Source organism: Lissotriton vulgaris, chromosome 2_1, assembly GCF_964263255.1.
Source record: "Lissotriton vulgaris chromosome 2_1, aLisVul1.2, whole genome shotgun sequence".
Taxonomy (NCBI): Eukaryota; Metazoa; Chordata; class Amphibia; order Caudata; family Salamandridae; genus Lissotriton; species Lissotriton vulgaris.
Genome location: NC_141687.1, coordinates 308,294,568 through 308,320,637, shown reverse-complemented (window position 1 = coordinate 308,320,637; position 26,070 = coordinate 308,294,568). Strand labels below are relative to the sequence as shown.

The 26,070-nt window shown below is 46.8% G+C and overlaps 1 protein-coding gene across 1 annotated transcript in view; it reads left to right on the top strand.

Annotated features, from left to right (window-relative positions):
- LOC147730242 (multidrug and toxin extrusion protein 2-like) overlaps nt 1-26,070 on the top strand; it is an 832,471-nt gene that overhangs the window by 697,856 nt on the left and 108,545 nt on the right. The window contains exon 16 of the mRNA XM_086955003.1: nt 9,962-10,043. Within this exon, the coding sequence (XP_086811129.1) occupies nt 9,962-10,043 (82 nt within the window). The remainder of the gene's footprint in view (nt 1-9,961; nt 10,044-26,070) is intronic.

Here is a 26,070-nt window from a genome sequence, read left to right as displayed (position 1 = left end):
AGTTGGATCGACGAAGCCGTCCGCTTCTTTTACGAAGCAGGTACAAGACTCCCTCAAATGGATTCGGGACAAAGACTCCACATCGGGCCCGAAGACGCCCTCGGAGACTACTCCGGTTGTACCAAGGAAGCCAGCCTCCATGCCGCATCACTTTACCTTGCCACAAAAGGTGGTGCCAAAGGCTTTTGCGCCTCGAATGGTGCCCAAGGACTCTGTCGAAGGGAGGCATACTCAACCAAGTGGCGGTTCTGATCGTCAGCCCTTGTTGGATGACGAGTCGGAACACTTTATCGATGCTGAGACGGGGAAACTGACCCTCAAGAAGAGAAAGATTACTTCACAGCCTCTGGAGCCGTTTGTAATCCCTCTAAAGAAGAAGAAGCCACTCCCAAGGTCCCCTCAACTGGTGGAGCCTATTTACCAACCAACCAGAAGTCCAACTCCGTCACCCACTTGTTCAGATAGTGGCGAGGGCGACCAGGAAGAACAGTATACCTTTCCTGAGAACACTGACCCTGATGAACAACAGGACTCATGGTTGCCCTCAGGGGATCAGGGGGACCACCAGCCTATATCTGACCCGCAAGCCTATGGGTCTAAAACTTCTCCAACAGAAGATTCAACCGCATTCAATGCCTTAATCGAAAGGGCAGCTGCGAACCACAATGTAGAAATGCATGCTGACCCGGTAGAGGTGGACTTTCTATTCGACACTTTCTCTACTGCCGAAAAGACTGTAAAAACACTTCCTATGCTTAAAGGAATGATGAAACATGCCACTGACATTTTCAAAGACACTACTAGGGCGCGAGTGGTGAACCCTAGAATTGAGAAAAAGTACAGACCGGCACCTGGCGACCCAACTTTCATTCGGGGCCAGTTGCCTCTGGACTCATTGGTGGTCTCTAATGCACGCAAGAGGGCGAACTCTCAGTCAACGGGTGAAGCTCCTCCCCCGGACAAAGAGTCTAAAGTGCTGGAGGCATCAGGGAAAAGGGTCGGAGCGCAGGCAGCCAATATATGGCGCATCTCGAACACACAAGCTCTGTTGGCCAGATATGACAGGGCACACTACGATACATTAGAGCAGCTTCTACAACACCTCCCTGATGAGTTTAAAGAGGGTGCGGAGATGCTCATCCAAGAGGGCAAGCTCATCTCCAACGCTGCTATTAAGTGTGCGCTAGACGTTGCGGATACGGCAGCAAGAGCCATCAACACTAGTGTGATGTTGAGACGCCAAGCATGGCTCCGTATCTCAGGGTTTAAGCCAGAGATACAAACAACTATTCTCAATCAGCCTGTTAATCCAGACAGACTATTTGGCCCAGAGGTGGACACCACACTTGAAAAAATTAAGAAAGACACTGAGACTGCGAAATCAATGGGTGTGCTCCAGTCTCAGCAGTTTCGGGGAAGCACTTTTCGTCGCTCAGGCAATCGAGGTGTTACCAGAGGACACGTGGCACAGCAGGCGCAATTTCCTAAGGGTGGTGCGCAATCCTCATACACTAAACAGAGTAGGGGTGGTTACAGAGGAAACAACACCAAGGGCAGAGGCAGAGGCAACAACAATTCCCGCTCCTCTGCCGCCAACAAGCAGTGACTCCCTGTCGCTGCCCCCCGACCATCTAACACCTGTCGGGGGGAGACTCCAACGGTTCCTGCCTGTCTGGAAGTCCATCACCACGGACAGGTGGGTAAGGAAACTTATCCAGTTCGGTTATTGTCTGGAGCTAACGTCCACTCCACCCACTATTCCCCCAAGGCACCGTCCTATGTCAGCAGAGCACTTGCACTTATTGCAGCAGGAAGTTCTTGCGATGCTGCAAAAAGGCGCCATAGAGCTCGTGCCGGTAGAAGAACAGGGCACAGGTGTTTCTTCCCTGTACTTCTTAATACCAAAAAAGGACGGCTCACTCAGACCCATCTTGGACCCACGCCCGCTCAACATGTATATTCTTTCAGAACACTTCCACATGTTGACGTTGCAGCAAGTCCTTCCACTGTTAAAAGAGGGAGACTTCCTTGCAACCTTGGATCTCAAAGACGCTTACTTTCACATACCACTCCATCCATCCCACAGAAAGTACCTCAGGTTCACCATTCAAAACAGGCATTACCAGTTCAAAGTGCTGCCCTTCGGGGTGACAACTGCCCCCAGAGTGTTCACAAAGTGTCTGGCGACCGTGGCGGCGCACCTCAGGAGACAGAACATACATGTCTACCCCTACCTAGAAGACTGGCTGGTTCAGGCCAAGTCAGCTCAGCAGTGCGCCGCGGACATGTCCAGCACTATTCACATTCTTCACAGTCTGGGGTTTTCGCTCAACTATCCAAAGTCGCACCTTCAACCTGCCCATGTGAGGCAGTACTTGGGCGCGACAATCAATACTCTGACTGCTACAGCTCAGCCGAATCCAGCGAGGATCAACAGTATCCAATCGCTCATTCAGAAGTTCAGGCCGCAACACTCACTACCAGCGAGAGTGTTTATGCAGTTGATAGGCATGATGGCCTCCTGCATCTTCATAGTCCCGCACGCAAGGTTACATATGCGTCCTCTCCAGGAGTGCTTGGCACGCCAGTTGACTCAGGCTCAAAGACAGTTGAAGGACCTAGTGTTGGTAACCGGTCGGGCATACAACTCTCTGCATTGGTGGACTCCACACAACCTTTGCAAGGGCCGACCGTTCCAAGAGCCTGTGCCACAAATTATTCTGACAACGGACGCGTCTCTCCAGGGATGGGGAGCGCATGTACTCCATTACACGGTGCAGGGACTATGGTCGACACAACAGAAGAGGATGCACATCAACTACTTGGAGCTGATGGCGATCTTCATGGCACTGAAGTCATTCAAAGTACATCTGTGCAACAAGGTCGTGTTGATCCGAACGGACAACATGACGGCAATGTACTATATCCAGAAGCAGGGAGGAACACACTCTCCACAGCTGTCTCATCCGGCTCAGGGCATGTGGAAGTGGGCCATTCAGAGGAACATCTTCCTCATGGCAGAACACCTCCCAGGCAAGGACAATCAGATGGCCGATCTGCTCAGCAGGTACAGCCACCAACTGCACGAGTGGGAGATACATCCATCAGTACTCCACCCGTACTTCCAGCAGTGGGGTCATCCAGAGATAGACCTGTTTGCCACAAGGGAGAACGCAAAATGCCCAAGCTTCGCCGCCAGGTTCCCACACCCTCATTCGCAGGGCAATGCGATATGGATGAACTGGTCAGGCAAATTTGCGTACGCTTTTCCCCCAGCACCTCTCATACCGCTGGTGGCAAGAAAGCTGCTGCAACACTCGATGACACTCATCCTGGTTGCTCCAACGTGGGCACGCCAACCATGGTACACCACATTCCTGAAGCTCTCCGTGGTACCGCATCAAAGACTACGCCTCACACACAGGCTCTTGACGCAGAACCATGGCGACATTCAGCACCCGGATCCGCAACAGCTCAACCTGGCGATCTGGCTCCTGAAGTCCTAGAGTTTGGCTACCTTGATTTGCCCCCAGAATGCATGGACATTATCCGGGAGGCAAGGAGGCCCACTACCAGAGCTTGCTATGCAGCTAAATGGAAGAGGTTTGTCATTTACTGTACAAACCATCATATCAACCCGCTAGATGCATCCATTCCTAATATCATCTGCTATTTGTTACATCTTTACAAATGTAATCTGGGGTATGCTTCCATTCGGATACACTTATCCGCCATAGCGGCTTATCTCCAGAACAGGCAGCACCTCTCTGTTTTCAGGGTGCCTGCCATTAAGGCTTTCCTTGAAGGGCTGAAACGAGTCATCCCCCCCAGAACCCCACCAGCTCCTGTGTGGAACCTCAATGTGGTCCTCACCAGATTAATGGGACCACCGTTTGAGCCCCTACATTCCTGTGAGATCCAATTCCTCACGTGGAAAGTAGCCTTTCTCATTGCCATCACGTCTCTACGGCGCGTCAGTGAGCTACAGGCGCTCACAGTACAAGAGCCATTCATTCAGATTCATCATAATAGGGTGGTGCTGCGCACTAATCCTAAGTTTCTCCCTAAAGTGGTGTCACGGTTTCATGTTAATCAAACCATTGAACTGCCCACATTCTTTCAGAACCCCGAAACAATGGCAGAGAGAATGCTTCACACGCTTGATGTCAAACGAGCGTTAATGTACTACATTGACAGGACCAAACACTTTAGGAAAACACAACAATTGTTTGTTGCCTTTTCAGCCCAGCACAAAGGCAACCCCATTTCCAAAGCTGGAATAGCCAGGTGGATCGTTAAGTGTATCCAGATTTGCTACCATAAGGCTAAGCGCACCTTAACGGTCCCCCCCAGGGCCCACTCAACACGCAAGTTGGGGGCCTCCATGGCTTTCCTGGGCAATATTCCTTTGGAGGATATTTGTAGAGCAGCCACATGGATTACGCCACACACGTTTACTAAACATTATTGCGTGGATGTGCATTCTAAACAGCAGGCAGCTGTAGGACAGGCTGTTCTTAAATCTCTTTTTCATACTTCTGCAGCCGGTTAATGGAGGAACTGCTATATATTCTATGCACTAGATGTGAATTTAGCAGCCCACATGCCTCGAACTGAATATGCTACTCACTAGTATGCATCTGTTCTTGGCATGTAGGGCTGCTAACATTCACATCGCCCGCCCTCCTCCCCGGCACCCATAGCGGCTGCAGACCATTCTTGCATTCATTCATTAGCATGGACATCACTTACGCTATTTCACTCCATCTCTGACACAATGGCTAAAAACAATCTGGGGATGGAGTCGATGCCCATGCGCACTGTAGTCCAGGGGAGGAGCCACCTATCTCGTGATACTTCGAAGACTCTTCCAGGACAACAAGGTGCAATCATCCGGACCCAACACTAGGCGGCGATCTATGCGGCGATCTATGCACTAGATGTGAATGTTAGCAGCCCTACATGCCAAGAACAGATGCATACTAGTAAGTAGCATATTCATTATCAGAGGGCTTTTGCACGTTTCTCTCAATTTCTCAATCATGACACAGAGGGACATCAATTTAATGTGGACATTCTTAACGTGCACTCTTTTGGGCCCTTTTCATAGCTATGCCCTAAGGCTTCTGACTCCAAGGACTATGCTGTCACATCTGCCTGTGGTGTCAGCAAGCTGCAGGCGCAGTCAGTCCAACCTCATTACTACTGTCTTCCCTAACAAGCTAGTACTTTTCTTCTGAAAGTGGTTTCGTCCTTCATGGAGGGCACTTCGTCACCCTCTCTGCATTTTGTCTGTCTGCCATAATCCTCTCCGGAAGAGGAGAGGCTACACCAGTTTGATCTACAGTAGAACTTTAGTGCCTACATTGATACGATTAACACGTACTGATTTGTAATCGAATTCATTGGTGTGAAGAAAAAAGATGGCGTTTAAGAAACAGACCTTGTTGTGATGGATTATCCTGTCCATCAGACTGTGTTATCCCTTGGCCAAAAATTATCCTCTTGAAGGCATTGGGACTCATTTCACCAAGACAGAGGCCAATGTAGAGTCAGGCCCTAGGTCCTCATGCTGGCAAGAACCTGTGACACAGGACACACTGGATACTGGGTGCAACTGGCCCAGAGCACTTGCGCTCGGCCACTTTAATTATAGCTGTGTCACCTGTCTGGTGACATCAGTGGTGGGTGGGTGTTAAGTGTACTTGCATAAAAAACCACTAGAATGCTGACTGACTCTGGGTCCTTATATCTTTCCCAAAAATTGGTGAAAATCAAACCAAACGGAAAATGTCCAAAACCCTGTGGGGAAAAGAAAACACCACAATATAACAGTGGACCCATGGTTTCAAACGAGTCTCTTTGGCTGCTTGCAGGCCGCAGACAGTGTAGTTCCCGCATCCAGGATAAACAGTTCTCTGTGGCTTGGTACGCAGTTGTTCGGCGGGTTCATACTTTGTCCGTGCTGTCTGGATGTTGTTCTTAGCCCTGCCTTTTGCTTTGCTCTCTTGGTGACGCTGAATAGTTGGAGAGATGGATGACATGGGTGTTTGTCTTCTGGCTTCTTTCCTCCGTGCTGCTTCCGTGATGTTTCCGGGCAGGCTTCAGTGTGTCTCTTGGCAGGTGAAGAGAGTGGGTGCAAACATCCCTCTCACTAGGATGCCCCTCTCGCCGGTGTTCTTCTCTCAAAAGACGTCCGGGAGGACCTCTTTACCAGGTTTCCACTGGACTGGTGTTGTCGGTCCTGTTGCTCTACCATAGCCTTCGGGCCGTGAGCAGGGCGCTCCACAAGCCTCACCGTTGTGTCCTAGTTCCACCTGAAGGTTGGGTTGTCGACTCTTTTCCTTGCTCGCGAGGCTTTTATCCCCTTGGGTCCTGCAGACGCGCAACTGTGGATCTGTCTCCTGTGCGGGACTTGCTGCCCCCAGAGTCCTTGAGGCCTCTGCTTTCTGGGTAGCCACGGGCTGGTGGGAGATGGTCAGTTCCTCAGCTTCCGGAGGACTGAGCAGTCTCGCCATCCAATCTTCCGTTCAACCCCAGAGGTAGATGTCGCCAAGTGTCTAGCTTGCTCTCTTCTGCGATCGCCATGTGGATGAATGGCTCGTATGTAGTTGTCTTTAGTCTGCGCTGCCGGTGCTCTTGCCAGGTCTTGTCTACCAATGCACTCAGGTGTTCCAGTGCCTGTCACCTTCCTTCTTACCGCAGGGGCGGCTTCTTATTGCAGTAGCAGCGTGCCACTCTGACTTCTCCTTTCTTCTTCTTCCAGTGGCGGTGGCCACTCTGATTTCTCCTTCCTTCTTCTTGCAGTGTGCCACTCTGACTTCTCCTTTCTTCTTCTTCCAGTGGCGGTGGCCACTCTGATTTCTCCTTCATTCTTCTTGCAGTGGCAGTGTGCCACTCTGATTTCTCCTTCCTTCTTCCTGCAGCGGCAGTGTGCCACTCTGATTTCTCCTTCCTTCTTCTTGCAGTGGCAGTGTGCCACTCTGATTTCTCCTTCCATCTTCTTGCAGTGGCAGTGTGCCACTCTGATTTCTCCTTCCATCTTCTTGCAGTGGCAGTGTGCCACTCTGATTTCTCCTTCCTTCTTCTTGCATTGGCAGTGTGCCACTCTGGTTTCTTCTTCCTTCTTTTCTTAGTGGCAGTGGTCACTCTACTTCTTCTCGTGACGTAACCTGGCCCTATCTTCTTTCATCTTCTCTGGCCAGGCTTCCCCATGCAGCTCACGCACTCTGCACGTGTCCTCCTGGTCTTGTCCTAGTCCTAGGACACTATCTTCTTGTCACTTAACTCTCAGGGTTAGCGTCGCGACCTTCACATCCTCTTTCAGTCGCTTCCATTACTTGTGACGTTGAAGTTCGTTGGTCCATGTTCGCGGACCGCGCCTTGGCTGAACTTCTTGGACTTCGTGCTGGTCCCTTCTGCCAATGTCCAGCAGGTAGGCTTCATGGTGCGAGCTTCTTGGACCTTGTGCTGGTCCGTACTGCCGATGTCCAGCAGGTAGGTTTCGTGGTGCGAGCTTCTTGGACCTCGTGCTGGTCCCTTCTGCCGATGTCCAGCAGGTAGGTTTTATGGTGCTAGCTTCTTGGACCTCGTGCTGGTCCCTTCTGACGATGTCCGGCAGGTAGGCTTCGTGGTGAGACCATCTGGCTGGTCGACTTCTTGGTGCGACCAGCTGGCTGGTCGGCTTCGTGCTTTGTAACCAGGCTGAGTGGTCAGGTTGCTCGTGTGTTGAGACTTCAATGCTGCGGGTTGTCTGCGCAACCGTTTTCTTTGCGTCGCAGTTCGGCTTGCTTTGGTGCGCATCTGGGTGCGCTCGTCGGGTCTTTCTTGTGACTTGCTTCTTTGGGCTAGTGCTGTCTGCACTGTTGTGCATTTGCGTCATGCGCTTTTGCCTTTCCTGTTGTTGGGTTCCAGAACCACCATCGGTTCGTGAGGTGGTGCTCCTGTTTTTCCATTCTCCTGCAGCGATGGCCTGTGGCCACCAGGCATCGCTGTGCTCTCTTGCGGCGTGATGTAGGTGCTTCTGAAGTGTTGCTTCTGGAGGGTTGCGTCACCACTCCATTGACCTTCCTCTGGTCTTGCTTCTTCTGTGCGTTGTTGGTTGGTTGTTGTTTGCGATCCTTTGGAATGTCCTGCGTGGAGTTGCTGCACTCCTGACACGCTTCTGGTGCGTTCCTGGGATTTTGTGGCGTTCTTGCGCTTCTGGCGCGCTCCTGCGCCGTCGCCTTTTACATCCGTAGTTAGCGTTGCTGTGCATTTACCTTCATGCTGGGCAGTCCTCCCTTGTGTACTGGTTTGTGTTACACGTCATGTGTGGTCTCCCGGACAATGTTGCTTTTCCTTTGGGCGCTGCTGTGCTGCGCTCCTGTAGAGGCGTCACCATCCCTTGTGTGCACTGATGCTACTCTAGGTTATGTCTTAGAGGTGCTGCACGGATTTTTGGCTTGTTGCAGGCTTGTTTATTTTCATTTGCTGCAATACTGAAAAGATCCACTAGATGGCAGGGTTGCTCCTTGGCAGGCATTGGCAGTCTTTCCCTTGCTCTGGGTCCTTCACTATTTCGGTGCTTGGCTGTGTGCTGCGTGGTGTCATGAAACTTCTGGCTAGCATGGAGCTGGAAGTTCTTCCTGGGACTGCATGTCGAGTGGCACACGGCGCCGTTGAGGCTCCACCAGAGGGTTCCTTGGAGCATTGGTGAGTGTCAGTGTGCTTTGTGGAAAAATGCACGCACGATCGGCACTTTGCTGCAAATGACTCTTAGGCACTGCAGTGCTTCTCTCAGTCAGAGCAGCTTCACCCACGCTGTCTCTTTGGTCCCGCACTTTTGGTGGCAGTGGGTCCACTCTGTACCTTGGTGTTCTTAGACCTTCCCGGCAGGCTCCTCACGCTCCCTGGCTGCGCCGGGACACGAGCCTTAGGCTGGCGCGGCAAGGTCTCTTTGCCATCTTCTGCATTTCTTCACCCTCCGCCGCAGCTTCACTTACCACACGATGCGCGGACCTCTCAGTGGCCGGCGCCGCTTCCCGGGGGTGTCCTTCGCATGGGCAGTTCCCTCCTTCTTTTCGGGGGTTTTTCAGCTACGGCACGCGTGGCTAGTGTCCGCCCTCGTCGCCATTGTAGAGTCGGGCCCTAGGCCCTCATGCTGGCAAGAACCTCTGACACAGGAGACACTGGATACTGGGTGCAACTGCCCCAGAGCCCGTGCGCTCGGCCACTTTTATTATAGCTGTGTCACCTGACTGGTGACATCAGTGGTGGGTGGGTGTTAAGTGTAATTGCATTCAAACCACTAGAATGCTGACTGACTCTGGGTCCTTACAGCCAAGGCTATAGGCTTGGCTCAGGTATACATGTTTTCGACATCTGTCCAACAGCTACATGGTCATCTGTCTATATTGTCACCTGGCACTACTCTACTTGCTGCTCGGTCTTTTTGGTGTGAAGTCCATACCTCTGACCCACCTCCTTGGAGTGGGCATTACTTTGGTATTGATTCACAAGGTGTTACATGTCGTCATGTCTGAAGGTAAGGGTTGTGATGGTTGCCAATAGTGCTTATTACTAAAGAGTTTCCAGATTGATTCTGGGGCACAATGTGAGGAATCTATTGGAATATCCGCTAGAAAGAGCATTGCCAAAAGTAATTAATCCATTCTAGTTATTCGCATTGGGTCATGACCAGGAATAGTGAATCTAAATCATGGCTGGTTGCACACTGATTGATGTAAACTGAATAGGAATGGATCAATTACCCGATGTTATATTCTCAGCTGTTATATCCAGGTTTAAATGTTAATTAGATTTTAAACTACCCTAAAATGTGAACTGGCTCCAAATCCTCGTGAATCTGGTATGGTTCTGCAAGTTCTCCAAACCACTGTATGTCTTATTAATCCTCAGTTAACAAGTATTTTTTGTCTAGTGTTTGTTTTATGTGACCTGTTATGTTTATGCATTTTAGGCTCAAGTTCGAGCTGGGGTGAAAATGGTGCAGGAGGATATAAATGCAAACACTTCTAGTACTACAACAACTATTTCCAGCGGTATGTATTGGTCAAGTGGTGCTCACACATGTTGCAGGTTAAGGGATCATTTAGCTCTGATTTGGCATGTTCAGATCTTTGCATGGCTAGACGAAATTATCTGATGTGATGAAAAAAGCAGCTGAATGTCTTTGCATTGAATGATATACTGGGGAACGAAAGTAGTCTATTTTTTTGAGAGTTTGTGGGGGTTAACAGCCAACAGTGTTTTTTACCATTTAACTAGGTCTTGGTGCAACTGGTCACACAGACTGGAGATAAGCCTTACTAAAACCCTTTGCTGAGTGACTTGCACCATTGGAGGAGGAGTTTGCACACGAAGTCCGCGAAGACAGAGCACGTAGCTTAAGCTCGAGCAGGACCAGGCATTGCAGACCCTGCTGCTTTGCTCGTTCGCTTGCTCCTGCTCACCCTGCTTGTCCAGCAGCTCATTTCCCCTCCACCCAACCATGAAAAAACGCAGCGCCGATCCGCGGCCCAGGCGGCTCCCGCTGCTCCTCGGGTCTCGGCGGGTCCTGGGAGAGTGGAGAGCATCCAGTGACCACTGGCTCCTGGTAATCCACTCCGTGGTTTTGTTTGTGCCCTGGAGGAGTAGCAGCTGAGCAGAGGCGGTGGCAGTGGCAGGGGGGTTCCTGCATCGGAGTGCATCTGTGAAGCCCTGAGGAGCCCTGAGGCCACCCCGTTGGTGCACCGAGGCCTTGAGCTGCTAAAAGCACAGGACGGGCCCCCTGCTACCTCGCAGCTACCTGCTACCTCGTGGCAGCGCTTGACTGCGAAGGGGGGGGGTGTAGCGGTGCCGGTGTGTTGCCGAGCCGCGGAGCCACAGAGTATGCAAAAACAACAGGTGATGGACCGAATGTGGATCAATGTCACACACTCACCCCAGTCCAAAGATCTGGGCCCAAATCCATCGTTTTTTTGCACTCCACACCACCCTGGGTTAGACAATGGCGATATGCAAATCAGCTCTGACCCTGTGCCCCATGGGAACAGTCCAGTCCGAACTACAAAAGCCATGTCCTTCCCAGAACGGAATCGAGCATCCGAGGACCGGACCGGTTTCGAGGTAACACCTCTCTTCAGCCCGGCTAGCTTGACTCCAGTGGTGTGGAGTGCCTGGGACCCACGTCTGGGCATCCCCAGCGCAGTTAGGGCGGAATATGCAAAAACAACAGGTGATGGACCGAATGTGGATCAATGTCACACACTCACCCCAGTCCAAAGATCTGGGCCCAAATCCATCGTTTTTTTGCACTCCACACCACCCTGGGTTAGACAATGGCGATATGCAAATCAGCTCTGACCCTGTGCCCCATGGGAACAGTCCAGTCCGAACTACAAAAGCCATGTCCTTCCCAGAACGGAATCAAGCATCCGAGGACCGGACCGGAGAGCGTGCCTGGGCTTCAGCTCCGTCTTGACATTCCCAGGCGCGCCCGTCAGATCCAGAAGATAACTCTCAGAATTTAGCCGTTAGTCTTTGGCAGCATTTCTCGGCTGCAGTTTTCAGCAGCCCTGCACTGTCCAGCCTAGCCCAGCCCGCACAAAGCATACGTAGACGTTGAGAGTACAGAAAGGGGATTTGTGTGGTCCCCCCTGCTGTCCCCTATGTGGGCATTGTTCACCCATTCTTCCCAAAAAAACAGCGAAATAGCAAAATCAGGGAACTGAGGCAGTGACTTACTACCATCATTAACCATTCACCATCAACCACCACTAACCACTATTAACCACCAGAATATTTGGTCTCCCAAAAAAAAAAGAGGCTTTCTTCCAGAGTGCCCACCATGAGATCAGGGAAATCCAGAGACGGAGAAGGGAAACCCGAGGGAAAAATAAAAAAAGGCAGAGGGGGCACTCGAGATACAGACACTGACACAAACACAAACAGGGGCACGGCCTCTCCCAACTATCTATCCCGGCCAATGACCAAACCAGAAACAGAAATTGAGTCTGTGATCGGTCCAAGGAAAGATATTTTAAAAATTCCAAATAATTCAGAGCAAGGGGAGTCGAGCCATGCCCCCAGTGCAGCTAAGTTTTCCACCGCAGCTGACGCAGAAGGCAGTTCAGCAAAAATTCCTGAGGGAATAAAGGTGGATGAACCAGGTGCGCCCACAACATCGGTCTTAAAGCCAGTATGCGGGCTCTAATAACAGATTTTTTTAAAGTCTGTCACAGACTCTCCTCAGGAAGTTTTAAGGACCACATGGAAGGCACAGAAAAAGATGACATCGAGGATCCCAAGGAAAGGACACCCAAGGAAAGCATACCCAGCAATACCAAACAAAAAATATTATGCAAAGATAAATCGTGTAGTAGCAAGATCAACAGCAATTATGACATTGGAAATTTGGCAAGTTAGGGGAGCGTTGATATCTGTCCATCCGGACTAGAAGACCGAATCAGCCCATCACCACTCAAAACATAAGATCCTCCTTTGCAACTGTCACTTCCTCAAGCTCAACAAGTCCATTACCACCAGTCAGCACTCGCTCTAATTCATAGGGAGCCTGACATAAGCTGGGACTCCCTTTTTAAACAACAACTTTATTCGCAATCACTACAAAATGCAAACACAGGATCTGAAGGCGCCTCATTGAACAATGACAATTTAAATTAAGATCAACAGGATCATGTCTCAGAACTGTTTGCAATGGTCCATTTTCCCTTGTTAACGACAAAACAGCATCTACTAGAACAAGAGGGTCGGGCGGAAAAATACAACCATTTCTCTTGCCATCAGGCTCCATAAACCCCACAACCCTCCTCTCAAAAGATCCCAAACCCACATTTCAAACGAAGCAGACGCCAGCCCCAAGATACCATTAAGTTAAGTATCTTAAAGGCAGGGGCTACGCCACTCAAAACCTCACAAAGAAACAGACAGCAGAGTGAGTACAATGAACATATGGAGCCTCTTGAGTACTCACCTAAATTAGGTCAAACACTCCAGGGAGCACCGATGGCCCCAACTATTAAACACAATGGACACGATTGGGAAAGCAATGACACATCATGCAGACAAACTTGATATCCAAGTCGAACTGTTAAATCTCCTAGCTATCCATATGCAAGGAATAGAAGCAAACCTGCATGAACTGAACTCAATGATTAAAAAGGTACAACAAGACAGGGATACTACCTACCATACGTGCCCCTGCCCCCTGATAATCAACAAATTGGCAACAGTGCCCATCTTGATGTCACAGATACTAACAGCCTTTAAACAATCCCCTCGAGTCCTACAAAACCCCTAAGCAGGCATCAGACGAACAACACGGCCAGCAGAAGAATGGCAGTACTGACGGAGTTCTTAGCGCAGAAGAGGGACCACCAACCACAATATTAAGTGTCCCCACTTTAAACCACTTAAGGAGACTAGAAGACCCAACCAAACAAGCACACCCTGGAGTACAGGAGGCGGCGTCATTTAATCAAGCATTGGAAATGCCTAACAACGCAAGCCCAAAACAATCCATACTGTCTGAAAAAGCTAGCCCCAAGCAATCAATCGCATTGATTCCCCTCACTAAGAGGGAAAGAAAACGCCTGAGAAAAGTGAGAGAGTAAAACAAAAAACGGAGGGTCGATCGATTTATTCCATCAAGAAATTTAGCCGGAGACAAAAGACAAGGGTCCACCATAGAGAGAAAACTCAAAGTAACAATAGGCCCATGACAACGACAAAGATTCCCTACAACCCCACTACAAAGGAGGACAAAACTACAGTAAGCACAATTCAACGCATCAGCAATAATCAACAATCAATGAAAATGTACAGTATATTGTACCCTCAGGCAGGGAATTAAAAGGTCAAACCACCCAGCCTAGATTCTCAGAAAAATCCTCCAATATCAATGGGTGGACACGCCATCACAGAAGAGACAGCAATTAGTAAACAAGTGGATATAGTTGAGAGCAGCACGTACAAAGGGGGGGGAAACTGGAGGAGTCGACGGTGGGAATCAAGGCTGTTCCAGCCTCGATCCCTACGTGCCCCCAAGCTACCGCTTCCACTACCAACAAAGTCCTGCCCCCCTCTCCCCCCTCTCCCCCCCCCCCCCAACCCCAGATCAAGATCTAATCCATGCTGCAACGTCAAATCAAGCAAAGGGGAAAAAAAACATCACACAGACTTACTACGCTTAACCACAAGCAATAAAGTAGAGCTTATCCCGCAATACAGTTCAAGGGGACCACATGACATCTTGAACAGGGGATCAATACTAAAATTACTAGAAGAATGACCTTCTACGAGTCATATAAAATCTAGTGACTTGTAAAGTATAGAGTTTAAACCACACCCCCTCTCCAAACCAGTCCAGACTCTACAATCTTAACATGTACCGTTTATAGCCTCACAGACTTGATCCTGCAGCATAGGGAAGAATTCTCAAATTGGGGCATAGAAATAAAAAAGGTGGAGCCCCCGCGGTACCCTAGCCCATTATAACAACAACATACACAGAAATGGAGCCCTTTAAAAGGTGCAAAAGGGCATAAGTGCAAAGTTAGAAGAAGATTTTGTGGAATGTATCCAACATCATGACATACTCCTTTTTCAAGAAACCTGGCAAACAAAAAAACTCCCCATTAGAGAGCTTTTTTTTTTCTCACCTGTTGCCTGTGTGGACTAAAGAGGGAGCTTTGGACTGCGAGCACGCTGGAGCTGCTCTTCCTCTCATCTCTTTAAACAACTCCTCGCGGAACCCGCTCCGCGGGTCCCGCTTCGCCTCTGGTTTTCTGCTAGCGCTGCTGGAAGTGCGCTGTGACTGTGAGGCATTTCATCAAACAGAGCCTCTGTGGCGGTGGTGTGTGCAGGGCTGCGAGCGCGGTCAGGCGAGGACTTCAAGTCCCAGGAGCGCCTGACCCTCAGAATCACCAGCAGCTGACCCGCTCTCCCTGCTGGCTCCTCCCCCGCCTCAGCGCGGCTAAAACCAGCGCGTTAGTTTCATTGTTGGTTTTCTCACCTGTTGCCTGTGTGGACTAAAGAGGGAGCTTTGGACTGCGAGCACGCTGGAGCTGCTCTTCCTCTCATCTCTTTAAACAACTCCTCGCGGAACCCGCTCCGCGGGTCCCGCTTCGCCTCTGGTTTTCTGCTAGCGCTGCTGGAAGTGCGCTGTGACTGTGAGGCATTTCATCAAACAGAGCCTCTGTGGCGGTGGTGTGTGCAGGGCTGCGAGCGCGGTCAGGCGAGGACTTCAAGTCCCAGGAGCGCCTGACCCTCAGAATCACCAGCAGCTGACCCGCTCTCCCTGCTGGCTCCTCCCCCGCCTCAGCGCGGCTATAAACCTCCCTTGTGACACCGCAACGCGGGAGCGCGCGGGAGAGCGCCGGGAGAAGGGCGGGACCGTCTGAGGCCGTCAGAGGCTGAAGAAGGCTGGGCTGGGCCCCCTCCCTTGGTTCTCCGGTATTAAATCCGTGCGATATTGCCTCTATAGATTTGTTTTGTATTATAGGATTTTTTAGGTCTCGTATTTTACAATTGTTTTTCTTTGATTCTTTCTCCCCATTTAATACAGCCTCATGACGGCTAAAAAACTACGCTCTGGGCGAGTGATTGTAGGGAAATCTGGGTCTAAAACCAAATCTAACCCCCTTCGGAACAAAATTGCAGCCTCTATGCAATTGAAAGGTCAATGTCAGCTTTTCAATTTATGGGACAAAGGGAAAGATAAACCCACTGATCGGCAGTCCCCGAATGAAATCCCAGGTTCTAACGATTTGGTGCCTGTCAATGGGGTCATTGATGTTTCCTCTAGTTTAAGCTTGGTTGCTAGTCAATCTTTGCCTATTCTAGTTAGTCCCGAAGTATTAAGGAGCTCGCCTTTGGCGTCAAACAATGTACATCTGAAACAGAATGTTCCCTTTGAATCTTCGGGTAATATGCCCTCAAAATCTGATAAAACTGTCCCCTCCCAAGTTGTACTAATGGATGTCCCTAAAGTTTCAGTGAATACTGATTTTTTGTCAGCTTCGTTAGTTAAATCCCCTGTAGTAGGGAATGATTTTACATTGCCTGACATTGATCTAACAGCCCATAGGGCGCGGGTGGGATCGTTACATGGGAACCCTAAAGGTGTGCCTATAGAGGAAGCAATAACTATTTCGAGTACTGGTCCCCTAAGTAGCACACCTTCTAATAAACTAGATTTTTCCCTTCCACAATTAAACTTTACATCTTGTTCAGGTTCAGTGTTGAACAATTTAGCTGAGGGTTCTCCAAATATTAATGGGAGGCTAATTTCTAATTCTTTGTCCTCTTTGGAATCAATTCTTTCTTCGATTTTGAGTTTACTTGAAAAGTTTGTGGGGGGTTCGGAATGTATTTTTGACACTGTAACGCATTTTTGCAAGTTCTCTTATTAAGAAAAAACGAGTTAGTGTCAGATTGGGTGTGCTGTTGCCGGATTGGTCTAATCTTAGATCAGAGGACCTAAAAATTTGTGTGGCTAAGAATGAAAGGCTAGTTTCATACAAAAACCCTCCCCTTAAGCAGACAGTGAAGGATGACCAATCTAAATGGAGTTGGTTACCTGGAGTTCTAGCGAGTAAATCGGCTCCCTGTTCTAAACAACATTCCAATTTTTAACAGAGAGCTGAAATTTATCTCATGGAACAGTGCCGGATTCAAGGATTATAAGGAGAAATTGGGTTTCTTACATTCTCAAAAGGCAGACATAATCTGTTTGCAAGAAACCTGGGTTGAAGGAAGATTAGCCTTGGAAAAAGACTATTTTGTTTTAGAATACAGCGCAACCAGCACTAGAAGAGGCCATGCTAAGGGAGGGTTAGCATGCTTGTTATCTAACAGATTGCAATGGAACTATTCTCACTATTTAGATCCAGGGAAACTGTTTCAAGCAATAACCCTAAAAGATGTATTTGAGGATTGCCCTAGTAGATTGTTGATTGTGATTAATATTTATATTCCCCCTAATTGTAGTTTTAATGCTGGTTTAAAAACTCTGTTCACTTTTTTAACTAAAGTGTTGGATATCTCCCCAACTCCGCATGTGTTAATGTTTGGGGACTTAAATTGTAATATATCTAACTGTGGGTTGGAGTTGTTTAGAAATATTCAATTGGAAGAGTCTTTGAATATACCATCTGCCCAGTTTCCCCCCAAAATTAAATCTAACAAAAGAGGTAAACTTATTTTAGATGGTTTACTTAAAGTTGAATGCTTAATAGTAAATGGGAGGCTTCCGTCTGACACCCCGGCAGCTTATACTCGTAAATCTAATAAGGGAAATTCTATTATTGATTTTATCATGGTAGATTATGCCGGTTTTCACCTACTGAAGGATATGAAGGTCATTGAGTCTAATCTTAGTGACCATAATGCATTGATGCTTTCTGTCTCCGTTAATCTTCAGAAAGTGGATCCGTGGAGTCTGGATACAGATTTTGTGAATTTTGATTCCAGCTCAGGGAAATGCTTTTGGAACCCTTGTACTGTTGAAAATGTGGTGCCTCTTTTGTATTTTACTGTTGAGAATTTACCTCTCTGGGAAGGGAGAGAGCTGTTGAGTTTTATTAATTTTTTAGATTCTGTAACTGCTAGTGCAAAAAAGAAACCAGGTGTGAAACAATCCCTCGTAGTCCCTCATCCTCTGCGGGCTCTAAATAGAGAAATAAACAAAGTTGTAAGGGGACAATTTTTATTCTTTACCCAAGAAGCTAAGGCTAAGTTGTTTATTTTAAAAAGAAGGAGAGTTAGGCTTAAGGCCCGTTTAAAACGTTCTAAGGAAGATGCCCTCTGGATTCAACTGAGGGAAGCTTCTTACAATGGCCAAGCCAAGACATTCTGGTCCTTAATCGGCAAAGGTTGTGGTACCAGAGCCAGTCCTACGCCTATTGCCATTGAGGAACAGGTGTGGGTTCATTATATTGAGAAGTTGTACAGTAATAATAATTCCCAAGTTTTTAATGTTGAATTTGATAATGTCTCACGTATACTTGACTGTCCAACGGAAAAGGAAATTGAATGTGCCATTAAGAATATGCGCTCCTCTGGTGCGATGGGTCCTGATAAAATACCAATTTCAGTATTAAAACACCAGAGTGAACTTTGGAGCAAAATACTATTTCCAGTGTTCAAATTTTGTTTTTCTAGTGGAACAGTCCCCCCCTCCTGGAAAGGAAGCATTATTGTCCCTTTATATAAAAAAGGGGCAAGAGACCTACCACAAAATTATCGACAAATTGCTTTGCTCGATGCCATTGGTAAGGTTTTCGCAAAATGTGTGCTTATTTTAATGAATCAATGGGTATCTGAACATAAAATCCTCCCCATGGAGCAAACAGGTTTCAGACAAAATCATGGAACTTTAGACAACCTGACTGCATTGCAAGTTATCAATGAAAAATATGTGAAAGTTCGTGGTGGTCAGGTATATGGCGCCTTTATTGACTTCTCCACCGCTTTTGATAAAGAAGATAGAATTTTGCTGTGGAGAAAGTTATTTAATTTAGGCATGCCCCCCTCCCTTATTAAGTTAATTTGCGCCCTTTATTCTGACACCTGGTGCAGAGTTTTACTTGGAGGTGAACGTGGTGTATCTAAATTAATTCCCACTTCCAATGGGTTGAAGCAAGGTTGCCTTTTGGCTCCATTGTTATTTTCTTTATACACAGTTGATTTACCCGTCACTCTTTCTGCTTGCGCCGGTATTGCTCCATCCTTGGGCGGAGCTCCAATTGCATGCCTTATGTATGCAGACGACATCCTGATCTTGGATCTCACCCCAAAGGGCCTGAACAACCGGTTGCAAGCACTTTCCGAATATGCTGAAAGTCATTTCTTATCAATAAACACGGCAAAAAGCAAAGTGATTTGCTTTTCTGGTAGAAAGAAGCCTAAATGCTTTAATTATCCATGGGTTGTGGGGGGGGAAAAAACTGGAATGTGTGAAATCTTATACCTTCCTAGGTAAAATTGTCACTTATAATTTAAGTGACAAATTACACATTGACAATAACTCTCGGAAGGCTATTTCTCAGGGAAAGAGTTTAGTTGCCCTGTATAAAGCCACAGGTAGAAGGCATTTTTCTATTCTTTTAGATGTTTTCAGAGCGAAAGTTCCGGCCTCCCTGTTATACGGAATTGAGTTACTTGATTTAAAAAAGTGGAGTTTTTTAAACTCTGCGGAAGGGAAAATTTTACGCAGTTTAATGTCTGTAGGTACTGCAAATTCGACTGCTTCCTTGAGACAGGAAATGGGTTTACGTAGCAGCTGGGTTCAAGGTCTGGCAAGTATCATACGTTGGGTAGTAGCTTTATCTAAAGGTGAACCCAATACCTTAAGAGATCTTATAAAAAATGAATTATTAGGAGCTTTTAATGATTTCTCCCTGATCGTAAAAAACTTCAGATTTGCCGTGCGGCAATTGAAACTGGATGAGGAGACTTTATTTTTATTATCCTCTCATCAATTAAAAACTGTTCTGAAGTCAGTCTCTTGGGAATTGGGGTTTTGTCAGGATAGAGACTTTTGTTTAGCGAAAAAAGGTTGTACGCCTGTTATTGAATCTTATACCCTGCGGAAAGCTCAACCGTATATGTATTGGAACATCTCCCATGGCGTCAGACGCCTTGTGTATTTATTAAGACATAATCTGCTTCCGCTGAAAGTTCTACATGCCAGTTGGTATGGTCATTCGGCATGCTGTGATCTCTGTCAATTGTATGACCAGGACTTAGATCACGTCATGTTTGTTTGTCCTGTACTGATGTCTTGCAGGCGTAGATGGTTGAGACCAATTTGCTTACAACTCAACATATTATCTGCTTCTTCATTTAAGGCAGCCTTGATTAACCCACCTAATGAAATGTTTGCTTTTAAACTGTACAACTTTTTAAAATGTTTTTTGGACCTGTATTAAGATGTCTCATGTAATTCTGATGGAATAATATTTTATGTATTTCTTGTTTTGTATGTATATGTTGTTTTATGTGGACCTCATAAAGAGTTCCTTATCATAATAAAATAAACTAAAAACTTGAGAGCTACAAAGAATATATTATTCCAGCAAAAAAGGAGGCACAGCATGAAAGGGCCAAAGGGGGCTTGTCGAATTGTATATCCACTGACCTCTCCTGGCAAACCATAAGCATCGACCTAGACTCCTCATGGATGCAATGTACCAAAGTAGATCTTTCACCTTAAATGGACCTATTAATATTGAATCTCTATATTCATTCAGTAAGAAAGGAGAAGGACCAAAGAATAGAGCAGTTAATAGCCGCAATTAAAAGGCTCAAAAGCTATCCAAGTGCCGACATAATAATAACAGGGGATTTTAACATGAACTGAACCCAAGGCCAAGAGCGCAACCTACAGAGTTTCATACAGCCAAGACAGGGTAACCAAAGCAGACAAGACCTTAGGGGTAAGAAATGTTCTGCAAAATTTGATGACCTTTTCCTACACAAGTTAAATAGTAGAGGCCCCCTGGATAGTCCAGCCGCCTTCACGAGAGTTGCATCTAAAACAGGATCAACAATCAATTTTACGCTAGCCGACCCTGATCTATTTCCATACATAACAGATTTTTAAATTCAGGATCGAGTCGAAAGCGATCATTACCCTCAAACTTTCACATTAACCATCACTCCAATTGGGTCAGAGCAGACCTCTCTTACATTAATGACACAACTCTACAACCTAAAACGGTTAATCTGGAATGAAACAAACAATATCAATAACAAATTTCAACCTACCCACAGAGATCATAAAACACCCAGAACAGGAGCATGGCCATGGTACACGCCAAACATACGGGCAATAAAAACGCGACTGAACAAACTTAGGTTAATTCAAACTAATGGTGCCCAACCTAAGCAACAGACTCTCATAATTATAGATAACACAAAATAAAGGTGGCCAAACGAACATACAAGGAACATTTTGAGACCAACTTGCTCCACCCAAATAAGCAGAGAAACTCGAAACAACAGTTTTGGGCAAAAATCAACTTCCTGCTAAATGGCAAACATCACCAATTTACCTCTGACATAACAGAACAACCTTGGAGCATTCATATTGAAGAACCATACTATTTCAGAACTGTACAGACCACAGTCTGCACTGGTGACAATACAAACAAGACTAATAGGTGCATCAGTCCGGAGAAAATATCAGAGGCCAGGAGTCGGAGTATTAAAAAATGGACATCGATGGACGCATCAGTCACCGACTTAAAGACTTTATCCAACGCCAAACTCCATACCAAAATCAGAGCGGTACGGAAAGACAGCAGCATTTTTAGCAGGCATGCACTAAGAGAGTCAAACCTGTACAGATAACACAAAAGCAGATTCTGTATTCAATAAAACACTTGAGATCGGATGGGGCCCCAGGCCCCAGCGGTCTACCGAACGCACTGTTCAGGTATGACCCAGAGTTTTGGTCCTGCTATCTAACCCCCCTGTTCGCCAATAGCTTAGATACTGGAAATATTCCCGACTCTTGGAGGGGCAGCATCTTTCAAACCATTTATAAGTCAGGAACACGCTCCGACCCCAGCAATGATAGACTGATAGCCCTTATAGATATAGAGGCTAAGATCTACGCAACAAATCTACTGGCAGACTTGGACACATGGCTAAGCTGCAAAAGTCTAATCCCGAAAACACAGGCTGGGTTTAGAGCCGGCATTGGGAATTTAACAAATATTTCAGCACTCACTCTCTTAGCAAAGAAAGCGATTACCAATTCAAACATCCTCTACACACGTTTCTTAGATCTTAAAGCAGCCTTTGATAAAGTACCAAGAGCCAAGCTATGGGCTAAAATGAAAGCTTGGGGAACCACCCCCCAAATTACTAGAAGCAATAATCCACCTATATTCACAAACCTGGTTTCAGATATAAAAATAAATGGGACGGCCTGAGTTTAATCTAGAAATTTCCAACAAAAAAACGGTTAAAGCAAGGATGCGTTCTGGCGCCGTGTCTTTTCAACCTCTATACAGCTGATTTAGAAAGCAACCATAGTCTCATTCATGGAGACCCACCCAAATTGGGAAAGACACCAATAGCATGTCTGCAATATGCGGACGACATTGTGTTACTCTCTCAAACTACGCTTGGTCTACAGCACCTGATCTCTCAACTAGCAATATACATTTCAAAAGAACAACTAATAATCAATATAAAAAAATCTAACGTTTTATGTTTTTCCAGCACTCATAAAAAAAAAAAGCCCCAAATTCATCTGGAGGATAAACTCAAGTATCTTTTCGCAGATGGAAGTATATAAATATCTGGGGGTTCTTCTAGATTGCCATTTGAGTTTCAAACAACCCCTAGAACATGCCAACACAAAAATCGAACAATTATCATTTGCTTTCAAAACTTTACAGAAAAGCCTAAGTGGCAGCTCAACAAACCATCTCCTAAAGGTAGTGGCTCCAAAATTTTTGCCAGCGATAACATATGGCTCGGAAATGCTGTATACCAAGGACTCGCAAATGCTTAATCTAGCCCAGTCCAGACTGTTCAAAAAACTGTTTCTAATCCCGCAACACATTTCTCAGGCGCAGATACGCCTGGAATATGGATTAACGAACCAGGCGCAGGTCTGACAAGGTGTCCTTTCCAAATATTATTGGCAAATAAGGGCTGCTGAAGACAACATGCTTGCCGACCATTGCTGGGAGGAGGTAGAAATGCAATCAAGGAACAAACATTTGATATGTCCATGTTTAAAACAAGCGCTTCTAATGCTAAATCTAGAGGTAGCCTGGCAAACACCCATGTCAAACCCTGTTTTGAAAAAATCGCAAACAAATCAATAAAAAGAAATATAGTTTCAAACCAATAAAACATTATTTGCAGGTAAAAGTCATGCATGGTCATTGATGCCATCCTATAAGCATATGAAACCATAACCCTATCTGTAAGAATGCTTCAGAGATTACTACAAGCGGAAATTGACCTTACGGAGATTAAGTTATTTTTCAAATAAAGATCTCACTCCACAATGGCTACAGACCTGGCCATCCCTGGACTGCCGCCTCGAGGGTAACGGAGCAGAGTCACTACTTCATCTATTATGCATCTGTCCAGCATTACGTAACCTAACGATGTCACTTTTAAGGCCAATCCTAAGAGAAACTCAAATCCGGACTTGCAGAGCGGCCGTCATTAAATGCCTTAGCGGTTCTTCAGTTCAACTGTCTTGCAACCCTGTGAAATTTTTGTCACTAGTAGCACAAGAACTAGAAAAGAAAGAAACAGCACAGCACCAAAAATAGAACTTGGTACAAAGGTGTAAAGAAGCCGGCCTAAGTCTTTTTCAGAACTTTTTTTGTGCTTCCTTTCTTTCAAAGCTCCTTTCTATGACGAGCCCTAGGCACAAACACAATCATACCAGTAAATGTTCGGGATAGGAGACTATAGTGACTTTAGAAACTGGACTGAAAATTATGCATAGCAGTTCTGAACTTTGCTCCCTCCCCATTTTCCGTTGGCATTAGCACTTTATTTACAACATAATGCATGGACATGTTTACATTGCTGTTATAATAATCCGCTGTTCTTTGGTTCAATATCACACCAGGGTTACAACAACGAAAAATGTTTTAATATAATTTTTATTCTGTATCTGAATTATGATGTTTTCATCATGCTGGTACGTTACACTCTTTTTAGGATTTTAACACCTCAAATTAAAGTATTTTATCGTACTGGGGAACAAAAGTAGTCTATTTTTTGGAGAGTTTGTGGGGGTTAACAGCCAATAGTGTTTTCCACCACTTAACGAGGCCTTGGTGCAACAGGTCACACAGACTGGGGATAAGCCTTACTTAAACCCAGCAGTTACAAGAATGGTGGCTAGGAAATATAGGTCTGCTACAAGAATGGTGGCTGGGAAATATAGGTCTGCTACAACAGACTCGGCATACTTGGCTTCACATCCAGTCCCAGAGATTTCAGTTGTTCAGGCATCTGCCTCTAAGTTTAGGCTGGAAAACTTCATGTTGTAAAATAAGGAGAGACTCTTAAAGGTTGGGTAACAAAGTAGGTTGTTTACTGTCTAGCTATAGTCATGCTCTTTGGGAATTAACAGCTTTGGTTGTGCCTAGGCTTCCAGAAGAGGAAGCCATTCCATGACCTCTGTAAATATTGTGAATGAATAAGTCTAAGCATGCAATGCAAGAAGGAGTCGGTACTGTGGTTTCTGTGGCACGCATTTTTGGTCTGCAGTATTTTAGTGTTGACGTTCACGGATGTGCACAACCAGCATTTAAGATGTTCAGGTGCAACTGCTTGTTATACCTTTTGAGGGCCAAAGTTCTTTAGGAGGCAGATCCTTCATTGGAGAGGGTGAAATGGAAGTGAGTGATAGATTGATCTCTAGGCCTCTGCTCTCCTGCTAAGGACTTCCATCTCCCAAACCAGAAGTTCACATGGTACTGGCACCAGTTTGGGTGTTCATGGATACAGTGGGCTGGAATAAATAGCTTTTAACTTTAGCCATTTTTTATCTTTGTGCTAATGTGATAGTGTTTCACCCGTCACTTCACCCAAGATGAGTAGTTACAATCCCTCTCGAAATCTGAAGTGGTCTCCTGTGCTTCAGGAGGGGTTTCTGCTCCTAATAATGTTGTTGCCTGCCTCAGGAGGCACAAACTGAGAAAACTAAAATTCTGATGGATACATCTGCCAGTGGATTCCTCACCTTGTGAATATCCCCTGGGCAGCAGCCATTCGGAATTTTTTGTAGCTCTCCACGCCGACGAGGTCATGGACGACTTCACAGAGGGTACGACTCCGCTCGCGACCCCGCTGACATCAGTGGATCCATAATAGGGCCTCGTCGGCGTGATGACGTCAGTTCCCTTTTTTCCGCACCGTCGACGCCAACGAATTTTAAGGACTCTCCGTAGTTACTTTGTATATCTAGCTGTTTCCCTCTGTTTCTCTTGTTTCTTTCGATGATGTGTGCGAGGAAATCTGGTTTTAAGCCCTTCAGGGAGTTCGGTAAGCAGATGTCCATCACTGACCCGCACGAAGATTGTATTTGGTGCTTGTCTTCCGACCACGACCTCAATGAATGTCCAAGCTGCAGGAAGATGAACCCAAAAGCATTGAAAGAGAGAGAGGCAAAGCTTTTTATGGCCAGGATGAAGAAGGATAATAAAGCAGGTAGGAGAAGGTCGAGATTGAGGTCGAGGTCTCGTTCCGGGTCCAGGTCGGACTCGAAGTAGACGTCGGAACACTCGAAGCGGAAGAAACATAAGAAGAAGAAGCACTCTTCAAGGCATCGATCTGATAAAGAAGCGGCGCCAAGGTCGACCTCGCCTCGACGTCACAGAATAGATTATGTCTCTCCTTCGTTATCGAGTCCAGTTTCGCCAGAGAAGTCGGCTTCACCTGAAGCGCCCCGCGATGATCACCGACGCCGGCTCCATCACCGGATTTGCTCCATTCTCCGGCTCCAGATCAGCAACATCCTGTGCCGGAAGAGCAGGTAGAACAAGAAGTTTGGTTATCGGCGCTGGTTGGCTCGAATACAGGAACACCTGCTATGGAGTCAGTACCAGGAGCTTATCCTCCATTCCCTGCTCCAGGACAAGACCCTTCGCATTACCTTAATGCTATGTATGGGGTATTTGCAAGAACAATGTACCCCTCTGGGGCAGCTGCGGGTCCCATGGGTCCATTAGCTTTCAATTCGGGGGTACCTCAGGCCTATGCCCAGGTCCCTTTCATGCCTTTCCTTCCGACTGCGCCGTCTTGGAGTTTTCTGGCGCCGAGGACTCCGACGCCATTCCCATCTTCACTGGCGCCGTCTGTTCGGCGCAAGCTGTGTGCCGTCTGATCCGTGTATGGCACCGTCTCCGAATCGATAGTCGGTTATGGATCCGTCGACTCCTGTGCCGAGGATTTGTTCCAGGATTGAGGCCCAGAGGGTTTTAGAAGAGAGGAGGTATTGTGAGGAAATGGAAGAAGGTGAGCTGCGTGATTCAGATGAGTACTTTGCTGAATTGAGAGAGGCCAGTGGCCGAGACA